Here is a 20,500-nt window from a genome sequence, read left to right as displayed (position 1 = left end):
AAGCAGTCTGTTTTATTCCTAGGGCCAGAAAGTTTAAAATGGTATGCAAAAACTGAATTATGACCAGAATATTTAACTTTTGGTCCAGGAAAACTTGATCAACATTATAAGTGGACCTCGGGTCCTGCAAAAGTATTAGATATTGCCCTTTTAAAACTTTTTTTAATCATTTTGTATTCCCAGAAGGTGCTTAAACAGTAATGTTGGGCAGTCCAAGAACAAGTAAATTACTAGTCATTCAGTGTGTGTGGAGCCAAAGATTGTTGCTCAATTGATGACAGATTTAGTCCATCCTGAAGATTTATTACAAAACATCACATTGATGCTTTTATCCATCCCTGTGTCAGAACTTATAAGATGCACTCTGGCACTTAGAAATCTATTTAGTTCTGTAAGGATTTTGCTTTGCATTACATTGTATATGTGCTGCCTACGCTTCCATTTGTTACAGCAAAGCGCTGTGTATTGCTTTGGTCTAAATGTGTCTTCCAAATGAACAACTGTACGTAAATAATTTACAAGAGATCAAAAGCCCCCAAATGCATTTGCTTTCTTCAAAAAGTTTAGTCATGGACCTTATGGGGAGGCTTTTTTGTTATAGAAATCTAATTATTTTTTCCACACAGAAAATTTACAGTAGACTTAATAACAATGCTTAAAGCTTTGAGTGAAATAAAAACATTGTTTGCATCAGATTCATTTAATCTATTAAAACTATTCAGACATGCATCGACAAAAATTATAGGGTGCTTAAGAAATAAGAATTCGGAACATCTGTGGTATGAATGCTTCACCCGTACAACAAATGTCCATCGGACTTTTTCCACTCGTCTCTTTATTTTCAGACTTTAAACAACAAACAACTCCAGTAACCTGCTCACGGAAATACTATATCTGCTACAGGCATCTGGGTAGATGGATAGCCCTCTTAAATTACCTGTGTTGTTCTTTCTTTTACTCTATTTTGGAAAAGGAATGCTTTAAAAATGTCAGCCTTTGCCTCCATCCACGCCTGCCGCCCCAGGGGCAGACACTTCCCATAAGACCTATTGTCATCATGTTTATAAGTGGTGTCTGTTTAGTGACAGACATTTGGGCAAATGGAAAAGTAAACATGACCCTGACCTGTGTGGGTGTAGGTGTGTGAGGTCAGGGTTACGTCCCCCTCAGGAGCTCAGTCCCCTCCCTTACCTCCATCCTCCCTCATTACTTGTCAGCTCTCTCGGTTTGTGTAAAAGCAAAGCATTGCCATCTCAGAAGTGTTCGCTTTTTCGCCTGGTTCCTGACCGTTTTTTGTTTTGTTTTCTGCATGATGGATGTTCTGTTCTTTAACCTCGTCTCCTCCCACCCACAGTCATGTGATGTAGTTTTCTTCGGCATTTGTTTCCTTGAGGACTTGGAAAAAAGTTAGTTAACAACCCAGATCCATATGCTAAGGAGTCTCGGTTCAGAACAATCGGTGCCTTCTGTCTCTCTCTCTCTCTCTCTCTCTCTCTCTCTCTCTCTCTCTCTCTCTCTCTCTCTCTCTCTCTCTCTCTCTCTCTCTCTCTCTCTCTCTCTCTCTCTCTCTCTCTCTCTCTCTCTCTCTCTCTCTCTCTCTCTCTCTCTCTCTCTCTCTCTCTCTCAGTTGGTGGAAATGTAGGCCACATATAAAAACATGCCTGTTCTCCATTTGTCCTACTTTTGCCTGAACTCCAAACCACATTTCAGCAGGTGCTCTCTGGACAGCCTTTCTTCATCCTACCTACTTATTGAGCATTTGTTTCTAAGAGAGGCCAAATAAAGCAGTTTTTTTTCCCCTATTCAAGCACTTAAGACTACCATTAGCCGTGTTTCCACTGACGGTCCACTGTCACTTCTGGGGCTTGGTCGGGCCAATGGCCAGGGTTTTTTGGCCCGCCAGTTCGGGATTGAGGAGTGGTCATGGACAGGGGCGGAGTTTGCCTAAGTCTAAGATTTGCCTAAGTTGTTAAGTTGCCTAAGATTTCATATACCAGCCAACATCAGCATTAAAGACTTTTAAAATCATTTTAGCTCAAAACTCACTTTCAGACAGCAGCGAGTGTTTGATATAACTTCTGTTTGTGATCCGATGTGGATTCTGATCACCGTGTAGGCAGAAATATTTATATGCGATGCAAAAGACTATGCACACTAATAATTACCATAGTAAACATGGTAAATACAACCGCTTGAGGAAATCAAGACATATCGTATAGGCGATCACAATCGTGTTTTTTTTTTTTTTATCTGTCAGTACGTCTCGTCTCTTTATACTGGACTCTCTGATCCATATTTAGCTCAGTTTATGTCATAACATAAAGCAACTCCTTTTTTTCAGGAGCTTCCTCTGTTTCTCTGACTGAAAATATAACTGTATTGGGACTGTCAGTGGAGAGAGTGCTAAAGCTCCTTAGGTCGTATTTTTGGTGGAAAATTCGTAGAAATTATCATTCTTTCTGAATGTGATGTAAACATACTGTCCTGTGACTACAAATAAACAGAAAGAGACGCGACTGAGTAAGTACGTGTGTCCTCTTTCTTTTGTGATAACGGTAAATACCACTTTATTTCTGTGTGACTAATGTGCAATCTTGGATAATTAATTCCTTATGATCAATGTATCACTTATTATTGTAAATCTGTGGTAAAACATCAATGCTTGGGTTTTAAATCTTTTAAGTAAACAACAAAAATGCCAACAAACGGTCGCTTTTATCATGTTCGTTTTGCAATCTCGTTAGTTTCCAGTGATTTCTGTCTGATTAGTTTTCTGATTAAACGTCCATTTGTTGGTGAAATGATGGGTTTGTGTGACGTTCTTCCAGAGAGGCGTGTTATGAGCGGGTCTTAGTGAAGCGCTGCGGAGCTTCTGGCCTGACAGTGGAAACGCAGCGTGGTTTTGGGGTCGGTGCTATTAGCACAGTCCGGCCCGTTGAAATGCCCTGGCTATCACTGGCTCGACAGTGGAAAAGCGGCTTCTGAGAAGTAGGTTGTTCTGATGACCTGTAAAGAATGTACCTGGATCATTTTTATTCCTAGTAGTAAAATAATTGAATAAAATTTTGCTTATATTTGCTTAAAGAAAATCGAGGCTGTATGTTTGCATTGCGACTAAGTTATTGCGACAATAATTATTGCAAAAATAAATAAATAATAAGCTTTTATATATATGTATATCTTACAGTAAAATTATATTTATGTCAGTGAAAATTTATATTATTTAATCAGTTATGTTTTGTTAATGTTTTAAAATGTATTGTCTTTATAAATTGTTTATACATTTATACATTTTCTAAAATATTTAGAAAAATATTTTATTTATTTATTTTCAGTGTGAAATTTGTTGAGAATTAGGTGAGCAGTATGGCAGGCTCAGCCAGCACAGCGGCAGGGTTTGGGTTTGTGCCTACAGATGCCATCTATATTGCTTTCCTACACTGATTCGCTTGAATAACTGGGATTAGCTTATTTGATAAGCGGGAAACAGCCTATTGTGTTTTGCTGACAAAGGATAATTGGTCAGAAAAGGTCATGTCGGGTGTAGACAGAGCACACTCATGCATTTAGATGAACTGCTAAATGGTCTCTTCCTGCATAAGGCATATTCAGAAAGGTTCAATCCTTCTAGGTGTAATGGCATGCCAGTGCATTTCACAGCACCCACAAACTAGGTCAACTGATTATCACATCTGTGGTCCACTTACAGAAGCTGTGGATTATGTTTAACAAGCTCTGAACTTCAACTCCCATAAGCCCCTTCTGTCAAAGCTTTATGCAGCTCAGCTGCATGACATGGGTCCACCTTTACCCCACCACATCACCACAGTCAGCTAGTATTATTTGCATGTGTTATTTCATATAAGGTATCTGGCACAATAGTAGAACTTCTGAACTGTAGCTTGTGTTATTCACTTCTCTTACACAAACATTAAAAGGTTCAGGGGTTGGTAAGATTGTATCTAGTTTTTTAAAGAAATTAATACTTTTATTCAGGAAGGACACAGTAAATTGATCAACGGTTTAACTCATTTTCAAAATATTACCTATTTTTTACAGTATGTATAAAAACAATTGAGTTTTGATGAGCATAAGAGACTACTTTCAAAAACAGTTTAAAAAATATAACCGACCCCAAACGTTCGGATGGTAATGTATGTAAAACATGACCTGAAACTACCAAAATGAGAGTTTTCTGCGTGCTTGATTTTGATCCAAGAAATCAATCTGGATGTTTTGATCCTATATTTGTCAAACAGATTTTCAGGGTTTAGTGAAGACAAATTCTTTGCATGTGCTTGTGTACCCATTCTCTTGCGTTTTCATGTACATACAATTGAAAATAAAATCTAGCATGAACTCCTTTAAAGTGGGGATCACAATTCACCTGTGGAACCAGTAATCAACAAAATGGAGATGATGTTTTAGATAAGAGTCATGGGTTAATTTCAGGGTCTGAATTCCATCTGTAAAGGTCATTTTGAATGGCCCTTCCCTGTACACACATCTTATTGAAATGACCTTGATGGTTAATGATGTCACTCTAATAACCCTGCATAGGGTGTTTAGAAATCAGCACAGCCAGAGTGTTATTTAGAGAGTCGCTGTGAAACATGCTGTTTGAGGATGGTCACCATAGTGATGAAGTCTTCAGCAGTTATCACACCTACAGATGGTCTGTTTAACCAACCCTATAGCTTACACTTCCTTATTTGTTGTCTTTATAGGACCCTGGACCCATGCCGCCGTCTCCCACCCTGGTTCAGAAGCCACTGCAGTTGTTGGAAATCAAAGCTAGAGGGCGCTTTGGCTGTGTGTGGAAGGCTCAGCTGCTTAATGACTATGTGGCAGTGAAGATATTCCCCATTCAGGTACCACGTGGACCCAAGGCCAGAGAATCACCTTCTAAAGCTGATGAGTTAATCTAACCTGCTTAACCAATTACACAGCCAAACGTGGAGCTGAGCCATGTGTCAGCCTGTGAAGCACACAAACATTACATTGTTACAAAGCATTTCTATTTCAAATAAATGCAGATTTTACATTTCTGTTCATCAAATAATCGGAGAAAAATTGGGCATATTAGAATGATTTCTGAAGGATGCGACTCTGAAGAAAGGACTGCTGAAAATTCACAGGAATAATTTACATTTTTACAATAAATTCCAATAGAAAAGTGTTAAATATACATTAATTAAATCACAAAACATAAATTATATAAAGATAAATATGTATTTCTTGAAATGAAATGAAAATTCCTTAGTGGAAACACATCTAACAGGAGCTGTCTCTCTCTTAGAGTTACAACTTAGAGTTTGGTGTTTGGTGAAATCATGTTTCATCCATCAATCACCCATGTAATAATTTGCTCTGGTAAATGACTGCTTACTTAAATAATCTGAGTTGATTGTGAATGTCAGCTAAGGCTCGATGTGTCGATTGTTTTAATGGTCAGTTAGCAGTCCTACTGATGTCGACTGACCAGTGGATCAGTGTTTAGGGGTTTGCCCATCATGCCAGTATGCTGTAATAACTGTGTACTTTGTGTCTTTCTCAGGACAAGCTGTCTTGGCAGAATGAGTATGACATTTACAATCTCCCTGGCATGAGGCATGAAAACGTTCTGCATTTCATCGGGGCCGAGAAGAGAGGAAGCAACCTGGACATTGAATTGTGGCTCATCACAGCTTACCATGAAAAGGTCTGGAACTGAATGGGGGCTGAAACAGCATTGGCTTGCACTTAAAAGGAGGAACATTTCTAGATCCATATTTTAGTTTCTCAAAGTTTACAAATCTCTCTGCCATCATTATCAGCAGGGATTACATTATATTCTTTCTTTTTTTTTAAGTCTTTTATTTGTTTGATACATTTTTATTAAGACTTTGAACTTTAGACTAAAGACTTGAGTTTTGCTCATTGAAATGACCAATCCCAGTTGCTGAACACTCAAATAAACATGACAAAAAAAGAGTGATAAATGAGAAAGAGAATTAATACATCACATTGCATGGCTATTTTTTGAACGCCATTGATGTAGTAAATTTGCTGTGTCTATAAAACATTTTGTTATGAAGGTCTTCTGCTTTAGATGTTCTTAAGGGGCAGAAAGAATGAAGTGACAAAAGATTCATTACAAAAGAAACGTTTTTCGTATGTCATGTTGATGCCCGGTAGGATCCAATTATACAAAAGAAATCATTTTCATAAGTCAATATGTGCTACAATAGTGCTCAGAGTTTTTCCCTTTTTTTCCCACAGTTTTTTTTTTACTTTATCAGCAGTCAGTTTTTGTGTTATTGCTGAGTTTATACTTTTTATTTCGAGTTAAAAGGTTTTAGTTGTTTATACTGCAGGCTGAAGCACAGCCATGATTGATCCACGCGTCTCTGCTGTCTGTGTGCAGGGCTCCCTGACAGACTACCTGAAGGCCAACGTAGTGACGTGGAACGAGCTGTGTCACATCGCTCAGACCATGGCTCGAGGACTAGCTTACTTGCACTCTGACTTCCCAGGACACAGAGATGGCCACAAACCGGCCATCGCACACAGGTTAGAAATATACAAACCTAAAATATATATCCATTGTGGTTCTTAGATATATTGAACGGTGGACATTTGGTCTAAATCTTGTCTCGCATGTTGTTTCAAACCTGTATGACTTACTGTCACAAAATAGTGTTGTTTTAGACCCCATTGACCCCCTTTCATTGTATAGACACAAACTGCTGAAGCAGTCTTAAAAATATCTTTGTTTGTGCTCAATTTAAGCCATTTTTACATATTTAAACTTGTATTATACATGCACAGGGATATTAAGAGCAAGAACGTTCTGCTGAAGACAAACCTGACGGCTTGTATAGCTGATTTTGGTCTGGCTCTGAAGTTTGAGGCAGGAAAGTCAGCTGGGGACACACATGGACAGGTAAGTGTTGGAGCTGGTGCTGATTGAAGTGCCGCCCTTGTGCGAGGGTTGGCTGTGTGAAGTGTGTTTAAATATGAATATGATTCTGTGGAGGTGTATCAGAGGCTGTATCTCAGCTGTCCACATAATAGACTAAAATGTCAGTAGTCGATATCGAATGAACAGTGAAATTTCATTATCAATACCACAACAAAAACATATGCTATTGAGCACACTCTTTTATGTAAAAAGTTCAATTATAATATAAATGTTAATATAAATGATAACAAATTCAATTATAACCATGGCATTTAGCAGGAGTGTTTCTCGATGAAGTAAACACATCTTGAACTTTTTCCAAGAAATTATTCAAGTAAACAGGTGGTAATAAAATCATGAACAAATAAAACAATTAAAAACAATAGAAAATGGATAAAAAAGAATTAAACAATGCTTGAGGTTTTTCAGTCTGAAGTGTTCAGGTAAACATTCAGTAATTGAATAAATAAAAAAGTAATCGAATTAAAAAAATTAAAAAATAAATAACTTTCTTGTCCTATTGTGTTCTACAAGACGTACAAAACTTAAGATATTCACTAGTAGTGTTTATTAGGCTGTCTGGACCATCCATATTGAAACCATGACTGAATTGACTGCAGTGCTGGCAGAAAGATTGCAGAAGGACTTGTATAAATTTTTTGTTGTAATGACTTGCCGGTACCAAAGTACAGTTAGTTCCCCTCTACATATACATCATTTTATTATAGGTATGTTTAAGCATCTAGATCAGTAAAACATTCTCATATACTTTAATGTAAAATTTGCTCTGGCAGCTGCTCTGGCAGCTGCATCCTATAGCCCATAATTCCCTTACGCTGTACTCATCAAGGCTGACTATATGCATTTACATGTACCGTTTTTACTGTTGTACTAATCAGAAGGTGGTATCTCTATGCGCTCCAGGTGGGAACCAGGCGTTACATGGCCCCGGAGGTGTTGGAGGGGGCCATCAACTTCCAGCGAGACTCTTTCCTCAGGATAGACATGTATGCGGTCGGGCTGGTGATGTGGGAGCTGGCGGCCCGCTGCACTGCATCTGATGGTACGAATGCGTGAGCTGCTGTTCCTCTAAGACCGTTTTGACATCACACTCTACAATTGTATCAGTTATTATACCACAGTCTTTCTGAATACTCAATTCTTATTGGCAGGAAAGTGTGCATTCAAATCATGTAATGCTAACCATGTAATGTAATTCTAGTCAGTTTAATCACATTCTGTATTAACATGCTGCCTTCATTGAAGCATGCAAACACACATCACTCGCACACAGAAATTGGAGATCGCGCAGCACACACACAGAAACATTCAGGTGCACATCATTTTGTTGTCAATACTGCCCTGTGACTTTTATTTATAAATTAGTTTTGCTACTGAATCGCTGCATTATATTTATCAGCAACAAAGTGGTGGTAACATCGCTCTTTTAGAAGTAATTAAACTCAAAGCTTCACTATTAGTAGAAAGACGTTGCACAGACGCACAGTCTCTTTCTCTTGCTCCCTCTCAATAATTCTTTGAAATAAATGTTATATTTCATTCAAATAAATGTAATCTTAATGCATTATTTTCTCTCCAAGTCTGTGCAAAACACTTGATTTAACGAGTCATAACTGACGAAAATAATCATAATTTTTATATTTCCAGTCAGGTGATTCTTTTCCTCCATTAAAATCTTGTAATGCACACCTTGCTGTGTATTATCCCTTACTTATAGAGTAGAAATTTCATTGATATTAGAGTTGTAACAGTCTGGCAGCACTCCCTGATCACACACACACATTTTCGGTATGTTTTACTGCCAGAATACTCCTGAATAAGCCTGTCATTTTAAGTGCAGTATGCTCGCCATTATTGATTATTGCTGTCTGGTCTAATGGAACAGTATTGATCAGGTGTGGACGGTGAAGCAGACTGGGACTGTTGTGACAGTGGTAGTCATGTGTGATGACCTCATTGAGTTCAGTGCATGATGGGATTGAATGGATGATAGAGTGTGATGGCAGATCAGGTGGTTAAACGTCATTCTGTTCAACTTCCTCTTCTCCAAAGCTTCTCTTCCCTTGTTTATTTTGCGTTTCTGTGGATAATACTAAATAATGTTGATTTAATATTATAATACTTTCTTCTCACCTGAGTGAATACCTGTGTCAGCTAAGCTATCCCTTTTCTAAAATTGAAATGCAGCCATATATGTTTGTGTATACAGAAAACTTATGGAGGAGAAACATATTAAGCCTTGTTTCGCAAATTAAATAATTGCCTTTAATGTTGTAAATCTAGTCAAATCAAGTCTTAGCAAATAATAATAAAATAATGTATAAACCTGGACAAAAAACTTTTTAAATTATATTTGAATTTATTTGTGTAGCACTTTTTGTGATATATATTGTTCAAAGGCTTCTTTACAGAGAATATTGCACTACAACCCTCGGTTAGAAAGATAGAGTCGACAGTGTTGAGAAAATATCTAGAAATATACAACACAAATTCAAACAATTCTTAAATGTATGTACAAGGAGAGCTGAACACATTTTCCCCAAAAATCTATATTTCCTACAAACTGCATTTCAAAATACTTAAAGGGGACCTATAATTCACTTTCACGTGGTGTTTGAACATAAGTGTATGTCGGTAGTGTGGTAAATGGTCCACCCACTCCTTTTTTAAAATCCCCATAAATCATAAGCGGTGTCTCAGAATAAGCCGTTTGTAGATTCTAACAGTGACGTCACATATGCTTAGGTCCCGCCCACTATTGCTGAGGACTCTGCTCTATTAGCATAGACCCCACCCTCAGTGAGCTGTACACAGTCCGCCATGTTTATCTCATCGCCAGAGCATTAAACAGCAGCATTCAAGTAAGAAATGCATTCTTATTAAAGCTTTTTAAGCTAAGTTATTCAGTCAAGAGCAGTGAGTGATTTTCTGTTTTTCTTTTGTTGTTTGATTCATATTAACAGCATATATAGCAGTAGGTACTGTATAGTATGCTGCATTCACTATGGCTGCATTTACACTGCAAATCTTAATGCACAAATCCGATCTTTTAACCATATCCGATTTTTTGGCCCACCTGTTTACATTAACTTTAGACAGGACTGGTATCCGATATCTGTGTTTACATAAATTCGGTTACAAAATGTTCAGTGATCTTTATACTACGCATATGATAGACCCTGGTTTTGAATGTGCTATTAAAATTATTTACATAATTAATGTCAGGTGTTCATGATTATTTGCCAGCATGGACAAGATAATAGCTGTTATGACTCATGAATGTTTTGCAGTGCAAAATCTGACGGAACATATAGTCCGGTGAATTTTTTAGTTTATCTACAGCTCAGATCTAGAATTCTGAAGTGAAATAAAGCCCAATATTTCTTTTTTTTTATTAATTCAAATGAATTAACCAGAGAGAGAGATAGAGAGAGAGAGAGATTACAGCAAAGTTATCACAGGGTTCCCGCGGATCCTTAAAAAGTCTTAAAATAGATTTTTTAAATTTAAGGCCATAAAAAGTCTTATTTTTACTAATGAAAAGTCTTACATTTTTGATGACACTTTGACTTGGACGTATCTAAATGCTTTCCAAATTAAAACTGTCTAATTAGCGCACGCATTCTTTTTATTATTCTGTCTTTGTGGATTTGCTTGTTCACGTTACAATTCGCGTCACATTCGCGGCAGCATATTACGTCTGTCTCCTGCACGCGAAAGGAAGGAGAAGAAAGTTGGTAAATGTCAGTTCAATTCGGTTGAATGAATGACTCCCTCAACTCACTTATTCAGACAGTGACTTGCCGCCACCTACGGGCGGTTTTAGTTTCATATTTAAAGTAGCTGCCCTTTAATTAAAACGTTAAAATTAGAAATAATTTCATATTTAAATACTGAATAAAAAAAACTAATCTCATAGCTTTATTTATGCAATTGTAAATGGAGTTTAAATATATTAATGCCAGTTCTGATGCCGCTTCTGTGTCACCTCTGCACTGCAAAGATTGATTTTGATTTAATGATTTAATTTGACTGGTAAGTGGTAACAGTGGTAAAATCGAGATGTACAGGATTTCTTCAGGTCTTAAAAAGCCTTAAATTTTACTTTAAGTGTGCAGCAACCCTGTATCACCTCATTGCTGAGAAATATAATGTAGCTTTTAGTAGTGAAGCTGTATTATTTCTAAATGTCACGGGCAGAGATTGAAAATCAGCTCTTCAATGTTTCGGTGTTTGCGCAATTTCTTTTCTTTACAAATATAAATATAAAGTTCCCACCTCAATAAAAAGCTGTGAGCGAGCGCATACTGACACGTCTGCCTCATAATACAACATTAAAAAGCTATCTTTGTGAATAAACGTGTCTTCCTTGCCTTGTATTGGCTTGGAATTCAAAGAGGAATCGGATATGCGCGTTTAGACATTTAGATGTCCAGATATCGGATATGTATCTGATTTAAAACCACATTTGGAAGTGGCTCAGATTGGTTGCGAAAAAATCTGATCTAATGCGGATTTTTGTGTTTACACTTGTGCAACAAATTCCGATCTGTGTCAGATGTGAGTAAAAGATCGGATTTGTTGTGCCAGTGTAAACTCAGCCTAAAATACACAGATATATAAACACATGTGATTTCTTCACTTGCTGTTTACGTTCACAGACATAACCAACTGCGTTATGTGAACTTTGTGTTTTTTGACACAACCTTTTGTGTATTTGACAGTTTAAGCGCATTAAGACGTGAAAGAGAACTTATTTTAATACTCGTGTGACGCGCCATCTGACATCCATCTGTCTGCTTGTGCTTCGGATGTGTGCGCTCAGAAAACCATATATCAGATGTTTAGACTGAAATGGCTTAAAAATGCATGCAGTTAATAAACATTCATGATGATGAAGAACTGCAATGTCACGTGAGCGTGACCACAATAGACATGATAATAATCAAAACCAAACAGATGTTCTAGGTTCATATACCTAAAAAAATCACTTTTTGTTTTTGTCTTGCAAATTTTCTGTGTACCCCTTGTAGCTCCCTGAACCAAGTTTGAAAACACCCTCAGTGATTGGACTTCCTGATCTGAGCAGATGTTTGTTCATTTTTTCTGAAGGTCCAGTTGACGAGTACATGCTTCCGTTTGAGGAGGAGGTGGGCCAACATCCCTCTCTAGAGGACATGCAGGATGTGGTGGTCCACAAAAAGCTTCGGCCCACTCTCAGGGAGTGCTGGCAGAAACATCCGGTACATAACATCAATCCTAAAACCTCACCAAAAATTTTCATTGAGTGAATATTAGGCTTGATATAAAATGCGTTCATTTGTCTCACAGGGTCTGGCCATGCTGTGTGAGACTATAGAGGAGTGTTGGGACCACGAGGCCGAGGCGCGTCTCTCCGCGGGATGTGTCGAGGAACGTGTGGTCCAAATGCAGCGGCAGACCAGCATCTCTGCCCCAGAGGAAATAGTCACCGTCGTAACTATGGTGACCAACGTGGACTATCCCCCTAAGGAGTCCAGTCTATGACTAGAGGATATCAGCATGTGAATTGCGGGCTGACCGAACAGAAAACACGCGTCGGGAATGGTGGTGGACAGCTGTTCTGACAGCCGGCTTCAGACATGCTGGATGATTGTCCTGTACTTTCGGCTGGAGCAAATGCAGACTTTACATTTTGCGCCGAATCTGGGTTTAATACAGGTACACCTGGAGCCAGCTATGTTAATGTATGTGTGTGTATATATAAACTAGTACCACAGGGCGCTCCGGCAAGGACGGAAGATTATAAGCCGGCATCAAAAACGTTGTTGTCGTTTCTCTGCTTGGAGAAGAAACTTTCCCGTTCAAGGAGTAAACGAGACTACGGCGCTAGTGTCATTTCAGTATAAAAAAGGGCAACGTCCATGTAAAAAAACACATTTTAATGTGTTCATATGAATGACTATTGTAATGCCAATAAGAAACAGCTTTTTGAATGTGTAGTGTGACGCTGCTGTACAGATATCAACAGAAAGGGTGACGATACAACCCAAATCAACACGTGTTTTCTCTGAAAGCTTTCAGAGTTTCTGTCAGATAACCACCAACCTCTCGACAAGGTATACCTCAGTTTCTCATCCTAATAATACGTTTGTTTTGTAACACTATATGATATTAAAAAAAGAGGCTTTTCGATGACCTCCATTTGGCACGGAAGCTTTTTAAATACGGGGAAAAGTTTTTTTATATGACAGATTATGCCAAGAAACGATGGCCATTCATAAACCAGTGTTCTGCCTTCTTTCTTTTAGTCGTTCTCTGTGTTGCCCTGCTGTTTAAAATGTGATACTTTTGTTTTTTGTTTTTTTTTAGCATTGTGACCGTTTTGACCTTTATCGAGACCTGTTGAGAAGAAAAAAATCCCTGAAAATATGAATTTTGTGAAAATAATACAGCACTTACCAATATAGGTTTGCGGTGTCCTCACAACATTGACGTATGTGCATGCCTCGTGTTCTCTTTTTTTTTTCCTTTTTTTTTTTCCTTTGTTTTTCAAACCTTTGTTATCACGTGGAGCTTGTGCATGAGATCCCGTTAGCAGTCATGGAAACCCCTTCATTATTCGTTAATCTGAAGTATTTCCTGTCTTCAGGGCATCACTCATTTCCATTTTCATTTGGAATCCTCCAATCCTGGTTTTCTGTGATCACTGTCTGTCACCTCAAACTGGTTTCAGATCAGCAGCCAGGCGACCTTCTACACACTTCTACAAGAACTGTATCTCAGTATGTCTCAGGAAGCGTTTCCCTTTGCTTTGAGCCCTTTGGTGCCATTATGGTTACCCTTGTTGTATTATGTATGCAAGGGCCCTTGATATATAACACCTTATTAGTGTGGTCATATTATGTGCAATAACATCCTAAGCAGGGACTGTTTCACAGCTCACAGGCCACTTCCAGTGTGGTAAAAATATAAGCGCCTAGCTGATTGCTTAAACCATAATGTACATCATGAACTGAAGTTGACGTCAAGCTTACGACATGCTATGCATATGTTATGATGCCCGATTGTCTGAGAGTATTAAGATAATAATGTGCTGTAACGGGGACCGAACACATGCAGTAACTCTCTGCCGACTGGCTGACAGTCTTTCAAATGAACAGCTTCTCTGCTGCTGCTCTTAGGCTTTGTTCACACTGCACTTAAATCCATTTTGATTTTCAAATCCAATTTTTAGGATCAACTGTCATTTTGCAAGAAATCTGATCCATTTGTTCAGACAGTGTAGTCAATATCTGTCCCAATATCAGTCATTCATTACTATCACACTGCATCCCAGATGATGGAAAATATGCCTGAAAATCTGTTCACAATTAAACCGATTTCAAACCACATATGGGTCTGATTTGAATCAGGCTTGTAAAAATCGTATTTTTATGTGGGGGTTGTTTTCCCGTTCAGTCTTCAAACTAAAGTGATTTGAGTTGGACACCAATTCAGATTTCTGCTGTCTGAACAAAACCTGAAATATGATTCAGTGGCTCAGTGATTTTGTTCATTTTGCTTTTGATATTAATCACATCAAATCCTGAATGGTGAAAAAATGAATTGAGATCTGATCTGACCATTCAGACATGTGGATGTGGTTTGAATCCGGTTTGTAAACATTGAGTTTCGTGTTTGTTTGTTTGTTTTTTTCACCCATTCACACTACGAATATCTAAACGGATTCGAGTATGATACAAAATCGGATTTCTGTTGCTTGTCTGAACAAATTCTGAAATGTTGGTTCATTACCTTTCGTGATACCCCATGTGATGCATTTGACAATGTTCAGGTTCATACAACCGTATGCAATCAAGCCCTTTCAATGAAAGCTTTCTATCTCTCTACTGTAGCATTCTCAGCCAGCTCATTCTGTTGTACTTCATCTGACTGCTGTCAGAATGGTAAAGTAATAAGGGCCCATGCCACCTCTCAAAGGCCTTCCGTTGGACTTTGTAGGTGCAAAATTGAAGGCCAGGTGGTTATAAGCCCAAACTAAAGCTCTTTGCAGGTTAGGGTTAGGAGGACGAGTGCTCTTGGTCTAAGAGCATCTCCTGTGAGGTTCTTGCAATTTGACATTGTGACTGTAAACACTACAAAAGATTCACTAAGCCTGAGTGACTGCTGCTGGCCTGTAGAGTGTTTTCACCAGGTGCTGTCCTGTACCCTTGTCTGTTTTTGGTGTTTTATTTGGGGAATCTGGGAAGAAGGTTGAATAAGATGAAAAGCCAAACTTTAAAAAAAGCCCCCTGTTTAGTAGAAGACTCAATTTAAAATGCACCGTATGTACAAATGAATGTTGTTTAAGATTGTGAAAAGAGCATGAGGTTTTTTTTATGTCACAAAGAAAGAAATCCTTTATTGATATTATTATTATTATTATTATTAAATATTTTAATGTTAATTTTGTACATCTGTATCTTAGTTTTATTAATTTATATCATGGCCCAACTGTCATTCTTCTTTTCTGGATAAATGAGAAGTGATGCTTTCTCTTTTTTTAAAACTGGTCAGATAAAACACTACAAAAGAAACGATCCTTTACCTCAGACTTCCACTCACAGCGTTCAAAAGATTGAACAAACAGTGTAGCACGACTGACAACATGGTGCAGCGTTGCAAAAATTGCTCCTGGGATTCGACCAGCAGCTTCTCTTTGTCTTTTCTCTCAGACACACTTCAGTGACAATGTTTCTTCTCATTGAGTGAATGTCTCCACTTTACCAAAACTCTCTAATTTAGGTGCGAGCAGCTGTATTACTGTTGTGCTGGACATGCCATTTTTGTCCACCTTACTCTCGAGTATTTACCGCATTCAGGGCCTGATCAGACGTAATTGTTACATAATGTACAGATTAAATTTTATGCTACTACTCCCCTCAAATAAAGTATAGTGACTGCTCTCAAATGTGTACTGTGTCTCAATTACTCAACTGATCTGAAAATAGTAATGCGTATTTCCGTCTGTTTTAAAGACAGAAGTGAAGATTTCCACTGATAAATGTTTAAGCACAAACACTGCATCTGAAAATATATCTTTTTCTTTGTGTTACTGATTGTAATATTGGCAATTTGACATTTTCTCAAAGCTAAGGTCAGTACTGTCCAGCCTGACGTGTATTTGATGAATAGCTGTGTGTGATCACACCACTAGATGTCAGCATTTCACCTCATTGTACACTTTTTGATTGTAATATTTTACTGATGCTACTCGGTTGAAAAAGTTTGGGGTTAATAAGATTTCTCTTTTTTTTTAATTTTTTTTTTTTATCTTCAGCAAATATGCATCAGATTGACCAAAAAAAACAGATGACAATGTTACAAAATATTTATTTTTCAAATAAATGCTATTCTTTTCAACTTTTTATTCATAACAATCACAATAAATGTATCACGTTTTCCACAATATTAAGCAGCACAACTGTTTTCAACAATGATAATAATAAGAAATGTTTCTTGAACACTAAAATCAGCATATTAGAATGATTTCTGAAGGATCATGTGACACTGAAGACTGGAGTAATGATGCTGTAAATTCAGCTTTGCCATCTCAGGAATAAATTGTATTTTAAAATACATTGAAGTATAAACTTTTTACTATATTTTAGATCAAATAAATTCAGCCTTAGTGAGCATAAAAGTCTATTAAAAAATAAAATCCAACCATGTTATGAATACAACAGCTTATCATTAACATTAGCACATAATCTAGATTTGTTCATTATTATTATGTATTTATTATTATATAAAATATTTTTCTAGTGTTTCTAAAATTGCTGTCATTGTCTCTTGTCCCAGACTCACCTGGAAAGGGATTGAAGCTCCAGCTGGAGAGTTCTGCAGTCCAGTGACTGAACGCCCACCATAGAGGTTATATATAAATTCAAGTGGACTGCTTGTCCGGCATCTCATCTCACTGTTTCTCTTTCAGCTGTTGAACTGAATCACCTGGTCAGGCTGCTGTAAATGTCCTTGAATAACAGTGTGGGAGTCAAAAAATCACATTCTCCCAGGATGTGCTTTAATATAACAAAAAGGAGAAAGAGTTCATAATGCATGCAGTAGGCCAGAGAAGCATTCATATCTGAAGCTCTGAAAACTATAACCACTAAAACCAGGATGCCCTCTTGAGATCACATGACCTATCGAATACTGCTTTTACTCAATACCTTTAATTGAGTATGGATAATCATTGCTAACTGTGAACAGCACATTTCTGCAATGGCATCGGTAAGTGTTATTTTATTACTATTTATATACTATTATAGTTTTTATAAAGATTTTTAATTAGCTCCTATTTTTATATATCATTTTGGTATATTTTAGTTTAATATTTGCCAAAGCAAAAGTAGACGTTTTATTTTATTTTAAAGTTTACGTTTATAGTTTTTTTTTATCTAATATTTATGTTGTACTTTATTTCAGTTGACAAACTTTTTTTTCTTTTTTTTTATAGTTTAGTTTTAGTTAATGAAAACCAAAACTGACCAGTAACTGAAAACGATTGTGTTATTCCAGATTCGAGGTCTGTTCTGTAAATAAATACGATTTTGAAGCTGATCTTGTGACTGCTGTTATAGTTTTTCTGGCTGAATATGTTCCTCTATTGTAAAGTCACTTTGGATAAAAGAGTCTGCTTAATGCAAAAAAATTAATTTCATAGTTCAAAAATTGAGTAACAAAACATTGAGTTACTGTTTTATCATTTCACAGCGTGCTACAGCCATATCACCCTGTAGCCCAAGACGACTGGTTGCCCACTGAAGCTAAGCAGGGCTGAGCCTGGCCAGTACCTGGAGACCTCCTGAGAAAACCAGGTTGCTGCTGGAAGAGATTTTAGTGAGGCCAGTAGGGGGCGCTCACCCTGTGGTCTGTGTGGGTCCTAATGCCCCAGTATAGTGATGGGGACACTATACAGTCAAAAAGCACAGTCCTTCGAATGAGACGTTAAACCGAGGTCCTGACTCTCTGTGGTCATTAAAAATCCCATGGCACCTCTCGTAGAGAGTAGGGGTGTAACCCCGGTGTCCAAAATTCCCTCCATTTGCCCTTATCAATCATGGCCTCCTAATAAACTCCATCCACTCCCTGAATTGGCTCCATCACTCTCTCTCCTCTCCACCTATAGCTGGTGTGTGTTGAGCGCACGTTGTACTGTGGCGGCCGTCACAATATCCAAGTGGATGCTGCACACTAGTGGTGGTTGAGGAGAGACCCCGATATGATTGTAAACAGCTTTGGGTGTACAGTAGTAAAGTGCTATATAAATGCCTAATTCATTCATTAGCAACATGTTTCACACACATTCTTAAGTGTTTTGGGTATGTGGTGTGTTTTGAATTTGACCAATTTGTCCAATATCCATGCAAAAGCAACTCCTTAGAGTCAGTCAAACTGCCCCGTGAGACCGAGTGGTTGATAATAACCTGATCAGAGAGAGCCATTATCCCTGGAGGAGAAAATTAACATCTACATTGAGCTCCTCTTGGGAAAAACATGTGTCTCTAGAATCATTTGGCAGCTCCCCAAACACAGATGTCACAATGCCAATGCATTATGCCTCCATGCACATCTGCCATTTGCCTCTCCATCATCTCCAGAACTCACAAGAGGAGGTTTCTCACAATGCATCTGAGCATTTTAACCAGTTTAAAAATCTGCAACGAGATGCAAACGAAATGTATTCAAATGTGTTTTCAGTGATTAAAATAAAGCTGAAATATTGTGCTGAAGTATTTGACTTGATTCTGTATACTGATAATCATTAAACTATAGCTGATTTTTGTCTTCTGACAGGTATTCTACTTGACCACCATTTGACAAAATCAGTCCACAACTGAATATGTATATACAGTGGTATCCAGTTTTTATGAGGGGAAATTTGATATCCAGTCCAGAAGACATGTGTTTGAGTTATAAATGTGATTTTTTTTTTTTAAACTGTCTCTACTCTCCACAGGCAAAAAGGAAAATTATAACTCTTGACTCTTAAAGAGTTTCAGTACAAATGAAAAAATAAAAGACATTGCACTATATAGAAGTGTGACTTACTTTTCTCTCTTTACACTTTCAGACTGAAATGTCAATATCACATGCCCAAGAAGAAGTTGCCTAAAAAACATTCCACAGTGAATGTACATTCACACATGAGCTGACTTGAAACTGGGTCTATAATCCCTGTGACCCACATGGGGCCACGTCACCATTTCACAAGGGCCCCTGGGCTCACTATTCCCCCTCAGTGAATACATGTAGCTCATTATATATAATTCAGGAGGTCTTAAGGTCATTTGCATGCCATGTGCATTTACTGAAGTGATACCGAAAAATCTACTGACTGAAACTTCCACTTCTTTTTCTAGAGGAATCTCATAGTGTTCATACAGGCTCCCAAAAATAAAGAGGGAGCCCAACTCAGACTGTCAGCAGTATCCTAAACACCTACATGTACAACACTTAGAGACACTTGGCCACACTCCTGTCACCATTAGTTGGCAATGTGGAACGTCACGTCCAGAACTCCCAGGACTTAGCAGAGAAGGACCTGCAGTACCTAAAGTACAGGACCCTGAGGGGAAAGAAGAGTGTTATGGTACAGTAATGAGGAATGTCATAGCCATCACAGCACAGAGGGGATGGGACACCTCTGGACAAGACTAAAAGATGAGGTTCACACATGCAGGCCAGGGATATTCAAGTCAAAGTTTTGGAGAAACAGGATGGTTTGTGAGAGGAAAGAGACCATTTGTGAAAAGTGGAATAGCCATCTTTGAATCCTGTGACGCCATTTGCCGGCTACTTACCTTTCATCCTTATCGCAGCAATTTCACACCAATTCAAACTCGTGATCTCAATCCCTTCAATGACTCCAACAATTAACAAGTCTTGTTGTGACATCATTGTTTTAAGGTGAAAGGCAGGGGAATCACCACTATCAACAACTTTGGAAATGTCTTGAACATCAGAAAATAACATTCAAGAGACTAAAACAATTGTACTAAGGGATTTTCAGAGACATGCACATTTCAGATAAAAAAAGAAAAAAAAAGTTAACAAGTAAATTTGCAAAGTGTAGACATCTTAAATGACCTCCTCGGGTATTTTCCTCAATTAGAGTAGCAGTTGAAGAAGATCAGCAATGATCAGTAATTAGTGGGACCAAGGCAAACCGACCAGCATTTAAAACCAATTGAACAGGGAATCAGATTGTTCATGAAATGCATTGCAGAAAATGTTTTTTCCCCCATGACACCTTGCTTCTTCTATGAAGGCCAACTTTCTTCCACTCACTTCAGAAGTTTTTTCTCCCCTCTCATCTCATATAAGTTTAATTTACTGACGTTGGCCTGGTCTAAGCAATGGACTAACCATAAGGAGCACCAGGATATTTCCCAAGTGTCAAAACCAAATGCACTTTCACAAGTTTGGGGTCGGGAGATTTTTTACAAAATGTTTTGCTTATGCTCATCAAGGCTGTGTTTATTTAATCAAATACAGTAAAAACAGTAACAT

At 37.9% G+C, this 20,500-nt stretch overlaps 1 protein-coding gene across 3 annotated transcripts in view; it reads left to right on the top strand.

The window, feature by feature from the left end:
• acvr2aa (activin A receptor type 2Aa) overlaps nucleotides 1–18,720 on the top strand; it is a 62,028-nt gene extending 43,308 nt beyond the window's left edge. For 2 of the 3 annotated variants that reach the window (XM_082176388.1, XM_082176387.1), the window contains exons 5-11: nucleotides 4,728–4,871; nucleotides 5,558–5,701; nucleotides 6,407–6,552; nucleotides 6,811–6,925; nucleotides 7,868–8,006; nucleotides 12,077–12,207; nucleotides 12,296–15,896. In XM_082176388.1, the coding sequence (XP_082032514.1) occupies nucleotides 4,728–4,871; nucleotides 5,558–5,701; nucleotides 6,407–6,552; nucleotides 6,811–6,925; nucleotides 7,868–8,006; nucleotides 12,077–12,207; nucleotides 12,296–12,490 (1,014 nt within the window). In that variant the 3' untranslated portion in view covers nucleotides 12,491–15,896. Of the gene's footprint in view, nucleotides 1–4,727; nucleotides 4,872–5,557; nucleotides 5,702–6,406; nucleotides 6,553–6,810; nucleotides 6,926–7,867; nucleotides 8,007–12,076; nucleotides 12,208–12,295; nucleotides 15,897–16,786; nucleotides 17,219–17,701 lie in introns of those variants that run through there. The other variant, XR_014207785.1, reaches the window with a different exon arrangement.
• The last annotated feature ends 1,780 nt before the right edge of the window (nucleotides 18,721–20,500 follow it).

The sequence above is a fragment of the Leuciscus leuciscus genome, assembly GCF_965113295.1.
Source record: "Leuciscus leuciscus genome assembly, chromosome: 7".
NCBI classification, from domain to species: Eukaryota; Metazoa; Chordata; class Actinopteri; order Cypriniformes; family Leuciscidae; genus Leuciscus; species Leuciscus leuciscus.
This window is presented reverse-complemented; position numbering and strand designations above follow the sequence as displayed.